At 35.9% G+C, this 12,575-nt stretch overlaps 1 protein-coding gene across 2 annotated transcripts in view; it reads right to left on the bottom strand.

Annotated features, from left to right (window-relative positions):
* The window catches only part of SMG1 (SMG1 nonsense mediated mRNA decay associated PI3K related kinase), a 122,788-nt gene that overhangs the window by 40,382 nt on the left and 69,831 nt on the right, over positions 1–12,575 (bottom strand). For both annotated transcript variants that reach the window (XM_073362322.1, XM_073362323.1), the window contains 8 exons: positions 9,552–9,697; positions 8,622–8,823; positions 5,219–5,328; positions 4,705–4,852; positions 4,054–4,213; positions 3,469–3,589; positions 1,185–1,433; positions 458–742 (listed from right to left, as the gene is read on the bottom strand). In XM_073362322.1, coding sequence (XP_073218423.1) covers positions 458–742; positions 1,185–1,433; positions 3,469–3,589; positions 4,054–4,213; positions 4,705–4,852; positions 5,219–5,328; positions 8,622–8,823; positions 9,552–9,697 — 1,421 coding nt within the window. The remainder of the gene's footprint in view (positions 1–457; positions 743–1,184; positions 1,434–3,468; positions 3,590–4,053; positions 4,214–4,704; positions 4,853–5,218; positions 5,329–8,621; positions 8,824–9,551; positions 9,698–12,575) is intronic.

The following is a 12,575-nucleotide window of genomic DNA, read 5'->3' as shown; positions in this document are numbered from 1 at the left end:
AAACAACCAAATTTACTAACTGCAACACACATCACAACTGTAAGAGCAATAAAAGTGTTTAGAAAAAAGATCAGTTACCTGTGAGGAAAAAAATTTTATAATTGTTTTTCAAGTTTATTAAAGGTATTTAAATATAGATCTTTTATATTTACAGTCTGGGTGCTAGATCTTAAGTGAGAGTTTATTATGATTTTGTAATAAAAGCATAGTGTTGCCCTTAAGAGAATTCATTCCAAGCTCCTGTATTTCCCATTAGTATTTAAATTCTACAAAACCCCAAAATCTGAATTTTATATAAAATATTAACCTAAGTCTGAAAATCTTTTTTTTAAAATAGCAAAGCAGTTGTACCACATTAAACTTTACCAGCACAGCTGGCTCTGCCCCTTATTGGAACCATCACATCTGAGTAACCATATAGCCTGGCAAAGCAAAAACTAGAAGGAGGAACTTCTACCTGTAGATTCACTTTCAATTCTAGGATATTCCTCTTCTATTGTATTAACAGCTGGCAGGTCAATCAAAGTATATACGTTTTTAGACAACGTAGAAAGGCCAGTGAGATTCTGTTGCTGTCGTGCTCTGTATACTTGCTTCAGTTGACCTGAAATCTCTTTCCATTCAGCCTGAATCCATTTAGCCAGTGTAAGAATAGACTTAGCTACTGCATATTCGGCTTTGGCAGATTTGCAGAAAGATATGGCACAAGAACTTAGCATTTCCATAGCGTGTGTTGACTGACCTGCATATCAAGACACACAGTACATTTTTATTAGAGATGTTAGTTTTATTCAAAGCACTTCCCCGTAATCTCAAAATTCCGCAAATTTCAGATGCAGCTTTAACAAATCATGAACAGAAATGAGAGACTGCCTTTTTCTATCTGCTGATGTTACTGGGGTATTATAAGAGTCTATACTACAGGGCCAAATATTTGTAAGAGTTAAACTTATAATACAGAAACAATTCTATACTCTCAGCAATTTGTAAGAAAGGGAGTTTCTCTTCCTTCAAATCTAAACAACTAAAGAGAAAAGCCATTTTAAAATACTCAAACTGAGACATTAGTTATTGGGTTGAAAGCAATTTCTAGGTTTACTGTACCATTATGATTTCTTGGAAAAAACAACCTGGCAAGAAGTACGATAAGACATAGTATCTATGTGAGATTATCAAACACTAACCAGCTGTGTATAGCAATTTTGTTTTCTCAATATCAAGTTCAGGACTCCATTTTTCATCTATTTGACCTGGTGCTGACAATTTTTTGAAGTGCTGAACTAAATCTTGAGCAGTAGTGGTTTTTCCCAGCTGAACTTCACTGCATTGAGCAAGCAATCGTGTGGCTAGGGCCACATTCCCCCGTTTTCTAGCAAATTTTGCTGCCGTTAGACCCAGTTCCATTAGATGACTTCTAACAGAGACAGTTTGTTCTGAAAAAGAAAGCAAATTTTTGTTGACAAAACTTTGTTTTAAAGCAATAATTGCATTTGGAACACAAGTAGATGATTGCCTCACCATGCCAGCTGTATACAGAATGCAATTATCAACAGAGGAAAAAACTATACCCACTCTTGGTCTTTTCTTAGTCCATATAAATTCTAACATTCTCTGTATGCCTGCCAGAGAATTATCTGGAATGATTAGAGAGAGAGTTTGAAACAAGAAGGATATCCTGGGCAACAATATTAATTTTGATCGTGGCTATTCTTACCAACCAAGTAATTGCATACTTCCCTCCAGCACCCCAAGTCTTTTTTCATCTGCTGAAATAGTAGTTTGAAAAATTAAATCATTTAACTCTTGGCTGTTTTGAGATTTTAATTCCCCAGTATCTTACAGAATTTGTTGCCTATGTGCACCCAAATGTCTTCTGGAGGGATAACTTCTCAAAGTCTGGTAAATTTATAGCTAGTATTACAGATCTATAATTACACATAGAAACAGTATAATTTATTTCAAGCCTCATGTTTTCCTGACATCATGCATTTCTTTAGATACTAATTTTAAGGAAATGTTCAGGTTAGATACTATTACATCACTAGCATATAAAGCTATTTTCTGAGGTGTTGTCATGCTTACAGTGATAAATTCATTATTCTTTATCCTCTGTATAAAGGCCATGGAAATGCAAAAAGTAAAGGAAACAATGGATATCCTTGCCTAGCTCCCCTGTGTAATTCAAACAGGGAAGCTTTAAGTCCAAAAGGCACAGCTGCTTTTGGGCCAGTATAAAGAGCAGTTATCCATTTAAGGAATTGGGGGTCAAGGTCAATATGATAGCACTACATAGACAAAGTTCCACTCTGTTCTGTCAAAAGCTTTCTCTGTATCAAATTCTAACAAAAGACATGGACCTCTTTTGGATTTGGCACTATGTAGACCTGTGAAAACTTGATAAATAAGTATTTTAAAAAACTGGTATGCTGGCTTAAGTCTATGTATACTACTGCTTTCTCTTCAAAGAAATGAGCGCTGCTCAAATATTTCTAATTGGTTTGTACTGAGTTTCAGATCATGCTTAGCCTTCATTATTCTCCCAGGCACTTTTTTTTTTTTTAAAAAAGGACCATTAAGTGGGAGTTTTCTTTTCTGAAGAGAGAAGAATGACCTAACCGTTTTTAGATTCTTGACAATGGTCCAAATTCATTATTGTGCAATTTTACTGATACTTTTTTTTTTTTTTTTAAACAGAAGACAGATAAAATCCAGAGTATTAGATGGGTGATTCACAGCAAAAAAAAAATATCACTGACAACTAATGAAGAGTCTGTTAGGTCAAGTGATATATGAGATGGCTTTGAAGCAGAAGATTGTGGGCGCTCTCCCCCCAATATGCATGCGATTTAACAGATGGCTGATGTCAGAGGCCACAAAACTAGTTACATAAGAAAAGCAATATTTTTGCAATTTGTTTACTTTTTTCCATTTTAAGATTCTATTAGACAATATAAAAGTAAAAAACCTGTTTGGAGCCAGTATTAAAAACATTAATCACTCTTCCACAGTATGCTCTCGTCTCATGTAGCTAGTTTTAATTCCAGTTTGACATTTAAAATTTGAGACTCATGGATTACCAAAAGAAGAAGAAAACCGGGGCGGAGATTTTACCTGTACCCTGCTTCTTTGCATACCAGAAGCATACTGCATACTTGAATTACTGTAAAGGAGCTTGTTTTTGAAAACACACTAATGACAGCACAAGGTATGTCTAAGAACACAATGGAAGTGTTTAAAAACTTGAGAATGAGTGAATTACATTATAGCATTGTTTCCTAAATATTTTATAACATACATAAGCATTTGCTAAATAAAACAATTTTATTTAGCATATTTTGCATATTTCTAAGCAAATTATTTGAACCATGAAAATGCAAGTGCTTCTACCAAAACAAAAGTCTAAGTCACTAATTGTGTATAATGAGGAGTCCTTGTGGCACCTTAGAGACCAACATAAAATTTAGATACCTTTAATTTTTTCCAGCAATTGATTCTGGTACACAGTATATCTTAGGGCATGCATCCATGGTCCTACATCATGCTGTTTGCACGACCGTAAAGCATCATTAAAAAGAGGGATAAGACAGTCCTGTGGAAGGCATAAAAAAATTTCATGTTTGTCATGGAATAATGTAGAACTTGTAATTTTCAATACCTACAGAATATTTTAGAGTGGAGTAAGCTGTAGTTTACTAATTTAAGTTTATATAGCAAAGCGTAACACCAAAAATATTTGCTTAGTTGGACTGTTTGAGCAGGGATGTTACTGCATGAGAGAGGTGTCTAAAGTGAGGTCTGAAGAGTCCTGCAATGAAGCCCTTTTTACTGTGGGATTACAATGATGCAGGTAGAATTGGTGTTAAATGGTCAGAAATTTTACTAACAGATTAAAAAAAACTATTTTCAGGTGCAAATATGTTAGGAAATTCAATGTGTTCTCAACTTAGTTTGAATAAGAATGAGCCCATCTCTGCAGAAAGATGTTACCTGATGCATGTATTAACACATGACCTTATTAATATTATTTTAAGAATTTATACACAAAAAACATACCTCTGATGAAAGCCTGCTTGATACTGTGTTTTCCAAAGCAGATGAACAATATAACTGCAGGGTGCTCAACACTGGCAATGACTGAGACACAGTCAATGTGGAAAGTCTTAAAGGTCCAATGGCGATTCGTGACGTCTGCTTCAGATATTTTACTATATTTCTGAAATAAAGATTTAGAGTTCGAAACTAGAACAGTCCATTCTATTAGCTACTAATTATCCTTGTCTTTTTAATTAACAGATATTGTTATTTATTAACATAAAAAAAAACTATGAATGTGCAACAGGCAGCAAAATTCAGCCTCTTCAGATGGAAGAAAAGATCAGGTCTTGCATAATCTATCATTTATCATGCACAATAAGTTTCCACAGATTGTCTGTTTCAAAGAATTGTTTACTGTCAACTGGCCAGGTGAACAAAGCATTAGATCTCTAAAATTAAAATCCCTCCTTATTCTTTCTCCTAGTGGTTTATACTCCTAATACATGAAACACAACTTCATGTACTCTCAGAAATGCAGCCAAACAAAAGCTTCATACTTAAATACAACAAAGACTACAGTTACTACAAAGTGTTTTTTAATGGATTACAACTTCTCTCACATAAGTTATACAAGGTCACTGTATTCACTCAAAGGTTCTTTAAACTTACTCAGTTATCAATTGCCACTTTTGTTCTTGTTCTGTGTGGTTAATAGCTGTTGCCAGACATACTGAACTTCTCAACAACTGTACTTCAATTGCTTTCTGAAATTCTCTTGGATCAGGACTTAGCATGTTAGGAAGCAGCTTCTTCATGTCTACAAAGATTATACATACATACATTCCACAAATGATTAAAAAGTACCAACCTTTACCATAATTCTTGCAATAAAAGTTTTGAAAGGAAGAAAGTTCGCGATAATGAGAAAATTACATTTCTAAGTCCAAGTTCTTTTCTCAAAAAACACATATATATCCAAAAAAAAGATACAACAGCATTTAGGATTATGATTGCCAATTATTTCTCAACTCGGTAAATAAAGTTACAGTAGTTCTGCTGAACTCTGGAATCCTTATCCAGAAAGTCTCCAAGTATAATTTCTATATTGATATGGTACTGTATTTTAAGCTTATAATAAGTGTTTAGGAATTACTTTTATTATGAATTTTGATTTTATTTGTACCTATTTTTTCTTTGGATCCTCCAGTAAGTAGGTTGATGTTTTCTCCAGGTAGCAGTTCTAGCTGTTCTGTACAGTCAATAAGTTCTCCACATTCAAAGCTGCTTAAAGATCTGCAATTCAATTTTTATAGTTTTATTTCCATACTCCTACTTCACCCTAGTTGGTGAAGATTCTACAACTTAACAGCAATGAAAAGCCAGAAGGAGCACTACTAATAAACCAATTGTCTTTTAACATGTTTCTTCCATGTAGCCTTACGATATGTACACTTCGAGCAGGGGGTGTGATTCCCAGCTTGAAGAGATATTCATGCTAGCTCTGAGTGAGCTAGCGTGTTAACAACAGAATATAGCCACAGCAGCACAAGCATCACGAAGGGCTAGCCACGCAGAACGTGTGTCAGAAACAGACAGGCAATCAGGGCAGCTAGCCCACTTGCGCTGCTGCATCTACATTCCATTTTTAGCATGCTTGCTCAGTCAGAGCTATTGTATGTCTCCTCCAGCTGTGAATTATGCCACCAGCTTCAAGTGTAGACATACCTTTATTCAAAGCCCTGAGGTTCTCACACAGCACTTTTAGAAGGTGGAAGTCAGAGCACATTCACATAACTTGAAAACAAAGATTTCCATCTTAATATAAAATCATAATCTGTAAAATGAAGGTAACATAGCAGAAAACACTTAATTCAATTTTTGCCATTCATGAAAATTTAGAAGCTATCAGACTATCAAAATTAAAGAACAAACATTTCAAAGTTTCATATTTATAGAAAATCATCAATTAGTCCACACACCTACTGCTCTTCCACTAGGTGTAGGGATAAAGGAAGGAAAATAATAAGTACTTGAAAATTAAAGTAAGATCCTTTCAGGGGAGCAATCTTAAAAATCTTTATGTTGAAGGGGGGGAATCCTCGTTCCATCCAAGTCAATTAGAGTTTTACCATTGACTTATACAGGGCTAATAAAGAGGCCCCAAAAATTTTTTTGGCCAGTAATTGAACTGCTTGGTGCACATGACAACAAGAGACACAGGGTTTGTTTACACAGGGACACTCAGAAAAATTAATCCAAACTAAATTTTAAAGGGGATTAGTTAAACTGCATTAAACCCCTATGAGAACCTTCTTCAGAATTAAAGTGAATTAAGGCCACTTTAATTCAAAATAGTAGCATTCACAAAGGGGTTTAAACTTGATTTAACTAATCCACTTTAAATTTACACCTTCAGTTAATTTTCCTGAGTGTCCTTCCATAGACAAGCTCCTAGAGCAGTGGCTCTCAACCTATTTACCATTATGGGCCACAATGTGTTATGTGGGCCACATCCAATACTATCTGTAGGGCCCTGAGGATGTCACATGGATTGCAGCTGTGTGCTGATTGGGCTGCAAGCGGCCCACGAGCCACAGGTTGTGACCTAGAGTCTTGTGTAGGGCATAGTTTACACAGGAGTACGCTGACAGCCTGCAACAGCCAAAATCTAACTTCCTCACCCAACCCTTCTACCCTGTTGACAGCATATCAGTTGAGCAGTTCAGGAGACTTGATACAGTATCAGTCAGCCAACTGAGATCAGACACTGAAGATTGAGCCAACAAGACCCTTAACACAGAATGTCATGATATAAATGTTTAAAGTGTTCTGTTACCATCTGCTGGCAGAAAGGAAATATGAAGTGTCTGGACTGACAAAGAAGAAAAAACCCACAATCACTATGAAAACGTTTATATTTCCATTACTACTGCACATTTATTTGATTAAAAACTTCTCTCTTTAGCTACAGAGTTTCTCCCTTTTGCTTGATTCTGCAGTGAAGTCATAATCTTAAATGGGTATAGAGCACCCTAAAAAGCTTTTTAGAGGGTGTACAAATTTGGTGCCTAATAACCAGGAAAATATGTAGATTAGACAGACGACCTGGATAAAACTACACCTGCCCCACACAACTCAGAATGATCAAATCTCTGCACCTGCAAACAAACTATTTGTGGATGCCTATCACTGAAAAATCTCTGCCAGCACAGACAAATGTATCTAAAAAGAATGAGGATATGAAGTATTCATAACTATTTCTAAACAAAATATTTTCAGACACATCGTAAAGACTTGCCTACATTGTGGATTAACTACATGGCAACTTTTAAAAAACAAACTTTTTGAGTTATGTTTATATGAGGAAGTCTACCAGTTTTACTAACAGAAAAAAAGAAACACTCTATCCTTAGAAACTCAAACTTCTTGACAGACTATATTTAAACTTTTCCCCAAGAATTTACTTTTAGGCCAAGTCTGCATGTGAAAAACTTCAGACAAAAGATTTTTTATGAAGTTTATTGGAGAAGTACTGGCTTGAAAAGAATAGATCTTCAAATGGAATGGCTACAGAAGTCTTATCTATTGCAATTCCAACTTTATATTAACTAGAGCAGTGGTTTTGGACCTGTGGTCCACAGACCCCTTAGGGATCCGCAGACTACGTTTAAGTTGTTCGCAAACGACTGTCATTACCCTAGAACAGTGGTTTTCAACCTGTGGTCCCTGGTGGTCCACAAACTATGTGTAAGATTTCTAAAGGGGTCTGCACGTCCACTGGAAATTTTTAGGGGTTCACAAATGAAGAAAGGCTGAAACCCACTTGAGTAACAAAACAAATGTCTGCTAGAATCATAGGTGCGCTTTTTTTATATTTACTTAAAAAAACCTAAAAAGACTATCATGATTCATTAGATATATGCAGGGTTGTTGTAGCTGTGTCGGCCCTAGGACATTCGAGAGACAAGGTGGTGAGGTAATATATTTTATTGGGTGAGACAGACAAGCTTCCAAGCTTACACAGAGATCCAGAAGAACACCACGTAAGCTTGAAAATTTCTCTTGTCAACAGATAGTGATTCAATAAAATATTACCTCATCCACCTTGCATCTCTAATGAATCATTAGCTATCAACCAACATAATCATCTTTAATTTCTGAAGAAAGCTTTAGAGTCAAAATATTTTAATTCAGAAATCTAAAGAATAAAAAGATACAAGTGAAAGATAAGGTATTTTAAAAAATTATTCTAGTTGTGAGAATGGATGAATCCCCTTACAATAAAAAATAACTAAAACAAATCCATTATCTTCTGCCTCCAAATAAACACTTTAAGAGGCCTTTCCTAATCTTAAGAATCATGAAAGCCCCAATGATTTACTTAGGATGGTGTCAATTCACTAATTATTTGTTATAGCTACTATACGTCAAGGAAGTTTTCCTACTAAATCATTATTCATTTTGCATCACAAAAGATAAAGATCTTGGAAACCACATGGCACTGATATGATGAGACTAAGAGAAGCTTTCATGTAACAGTTTACTGCTTTCAGAGATATTATTGAATAAATTAATGAGAACCTTACTTTATGTAGTTAAAGTCTGCTTTTAAATTGACTGAGGTATTACTTGTGCTTTTTTTCAAATCATGGACAGCATTCTGCCATTCTTGTACAGCAGACCAATCAGCAATTGCAATGTAACATTCACATGCTTTGTTACCCAAGTAATTTATAACTTCAGGTGAAGAATCACTTGGTTTAGTCAGAACAGTTTTTCTAGCTTCACCTGTGAAATTAAGAAAATCAATATTTAAGAAAAATAAGCCTTATTACTTGACAAAGCATTTGGAAATTATGTTTTAAGGCAAAAAGTTTCATCTGTTTTAGATAAGATTAGTTATACAATATTTACAGCACCTAACTTCTCATCTGTAGCATATTTTATCACCTGTAAAACTGAAATACTTACACAAGAAAATGTAGTTAATATTTATAAAGAAACTGGAAGATAGAAAATGATCTGATCAATATAGAAGAACTAAACTAATATGTGCACCTGATAATACACACAAAAGTGTACAAAATACCCCTTCCCACTTCTCAAGATTTTAATAGAGTGCTGTGCCAAGGTCTCATTTTAAGGCTTCTTTTTATACTATAGTACATTCATGATGTATACAAATAACTGGAAGTAATGACGTATTAAAGTCTAAATAATTAGAACTAAACTGCTTAAAATACAATGTGTTATCCTTGCTTTTATCCAACTCTTCACTAGGCCCCAAATCTGCAAACATCTATGCATGTGCTTATCTTTACATATGTGAGTAGCCCCAATATCTTCAACTGGATTATTCAGTTAAACTTGTACGTAAGTGTTTACAATGTAAATTACTAAGGCAATATAGCAAGGCTTTATTGTTGACTATATTACCTGTAAACCATAACAATGTTATGCACATATTCAGTACATGGAGTTTGTGACCATTTTAAAAAGTAATTAATAATACTTACCATTGAAAGAATGCTTTGGGCTGGCATTATTGCCACTATTTGAATTGGCCAACTTCAGGACAGATTTATCAAAACCAGCTATGGAGCAATCCACTCCTGTCATGGAACTCAAGTGCTCCTGGTATTCAACAGTTGCTTTTTCAAACCTTAAACATTTAAGATTTAATGTTTAGTCAACATTTTACAGCAATGATTTTCTACTTTTTGTATATGGAGTTTGTATTAAACTTTCCTATAAAAGGACAGAATGAATGATCCCTGCAATGCCACAAGAATAAAACTAAGGAAGACCACAGAGGATTTCTCCCTATGGTAAAACTTGGAAAACAGAAGTGGTGGGGGGAGGAAGCTACTGAAGGTGGGTGATCTAGTTACTGATCTTTTTTATTCCTGGAATTGTCCTTATCCTTCAACCCAAAACATCAAACTGGGATCTTTAAAAAATAAGGTTGAAGAAGATGGCAAACAATTAAGGTGGTCAGTTGATAGTTTCATATATGTGAAATTATGCCTATGTATCAGCTTTTCATACCAACTTCAAATTACTATGAACTGAAGCAAAATTTACTTGCTGGCACTGTTCTAGATGGAGTAGCTATAATATGATTTTTCACATGAGACGTCTGCCAGAAACTCCCCCTCCCTCACAGGAGACAGAAGCAACAACACAGCAGGGTGAGGACGAGCAGAGCTCCCCCAGCTATGTTGATCTGGGGAGACAGAATGGAAACCGTGGTTAGTGGAACGAGCTTCACAGCCTCTAGGCCCAAAAGATGTCAGCAGCTGGCATTTTACAATTTGAATTCTAGATTTGTTTTTTTGCTGACTGTTTGCTCCTCCTAATCTCATTCTCACACCTCAACACAGTCCCTCCATTGCCAGTGTCACTCTTCCCACACTCCTGCCTCTCAATGACCTTCCCCCAAACCTTGTTCCTAGTATCTCCCTTGCTCCCCTGCCACTGTCCCCATAACAAAACATTTTTTAAAAGAAAAAAACGAAAGCCATCGAACGAAAACCATGGAACAAACAGGACACACGTTAACTGCCATGGCCTCTTTGCTCATATGTGTACCTCTCTCCCAGCCTAATATGTTTTCTCCTTTTTTGACTCTGAAGCCCTTGCAACAAGGCTCACTCTCGCTCTCTCTCGCCTGTTTGGAAAGCACTTAGCATACTGTGAGTACTGTACCTCCGCAGATGAAAGATGACTAGACTAACAGCTTTGTTATATTCACAAACGTTTGCTACTCATGACTTTAACTGAGAGAAGCAAATATTGGATTCTTTCTTTCTCTGCTTACAGGAACCACAAGTGGGAGACAGAGGTGTAATCTGGCAAGGTTACCTAACTGAGGCTGGTATAATAGGAGTGCTTATCAGACACTGCTGGTCTTATGGAGGGAGCTGAAGTTGTTTGAAGGAGAAGAGCCATGAAGTTCCCACTTCTCTCACTCAACAGAGCAGGAGAAGAGAAGATCACTGGTGTGATCTGCAGGCCCGATTTGCATCCACTCTGCCACTAACTCCTCATGCCTCTGACCAGATCCTATTTAAGGTATGTTGACACTTAAGGCAGCATGTCTATGGGCCCTGACTGGTGGCAGAGGAAGGAAGTGGTAAAATGTTGGAGGGTGAGAGACATCAAAGCTAGTCCTGCAGGAAGATGCTTCCACACAGGCCAAACCAAGCAGTTAAGAAGGCAGGGGGAAGGAAGCACCTGTAACAGAGACAGAGGTGGGAAGAGAGATTAAGAGCGTTGTTTCTTTCAGTATGCCAGCAGGACAAAAGGTATACACGGACACAGAATGTGTTTGCATGTTTTTCCCACAGGTGAATTTTAGTCTAATATGTAAAACACAAGTACTTTGGTATGGGTGGAAAGGGTGTTTTTCCCTACGTGTTCAAAACTCCGAAGACTGCCCACATTAAAACTATACAACATAATATCGATTTTCAATAAATTATTAGCTCTGTGGGTTGGCAGTAGTGCTAAGTATATAACCCATGAGGACCTTTAAAAAAACAAAAAACAATATTTTATTTTAGTTTACTGTATATACTTAACAGCACAAATCCCAAATTTAGATGTCTTTGCCCTAAATTAAAACACAAACAAACAAAACTAGTCACTTTTCCACACCCCAAAGAGCATATAATGATGGATAGTTTAAGCAGCAGTTGGGAATAATTCTCTCTTTCTTTATAACAAAAAATGTAAAGGTGTATATATATTTATAATAATTGTATCTGACTTTTTCCTTCTACCCTCTAGTCTCTGTATATTGCATATTTTCTTGGACTGTAAGAAGGGGCAGGGACTGTCATCCTATGCCTTTGTGCAGCACTTAACAGAATGAGATCCCCATCATCATGATAAAGAGGCTCCGAGTAGTACTGCAAAACAAATGTTAAACCAAACATAAACCAACATTTCCCTTTTCACTGCTAACCTTCCTTTCAGAAATGTCCCATTAATTTCCTTTTTCACTGTGGCCTGTTGTACTAGTCATATCCCAACATCTCATTAATCTGAAAGGATGTTGCATAACAGAGTTGCAAGCTTTGACTATTCAAATAGTTGAATAATAGATCAAACATTATTTTGCTTATTCAGTCACACATGTAATAACTGTCTTGACACAGTGAAGCTGAATGTCCGTTAGCTAAATAACGTTTAGTACTGTAGATTTTAGGACTGAAGATTTTCTCTAAGTCTTGGTACAGCAAGAGTTCACATTACTAACAGAAAGTATTTCTGAACACCACACTTTGTATCTTACAAAGTTATGCATTATTTGAAGGACCTAACAAAAGAAAACAGACATCAATAATCCTTATAAAAATTCTATAGATTTTTGCCTGCCTAGGTTTTGTTTGTCTGCACATGTACCTAAGAATTAACAGGGGTCTCCTTTTTCCTTTCTGGGATTCAGTAACTACCTTCCACAGTGAAAAGGTGAGTTGCTTCCCCATAAGTGGATGAAAATTTCAAGTATGTTTCCATGTATTTTGATTCACTTT

Source organism: Lepidochelys kempii, chromosome 10 (assembly GCF_965140285.1).
Source record: "Lepidochelys kempii isolate rLepKem1 chromosome 10, rLepKem1.hap1, whole genome shotgun sequence".
Classification (NCBI taxonomy): Eukaryota; Metazoa; Chordata; order Testudines; family Cheloniidae; genus Lepidochelys; species Lepidochelys kempii.
This window is presented reverse-complemented; position numbering and strand designations above follow the sequence as displayed.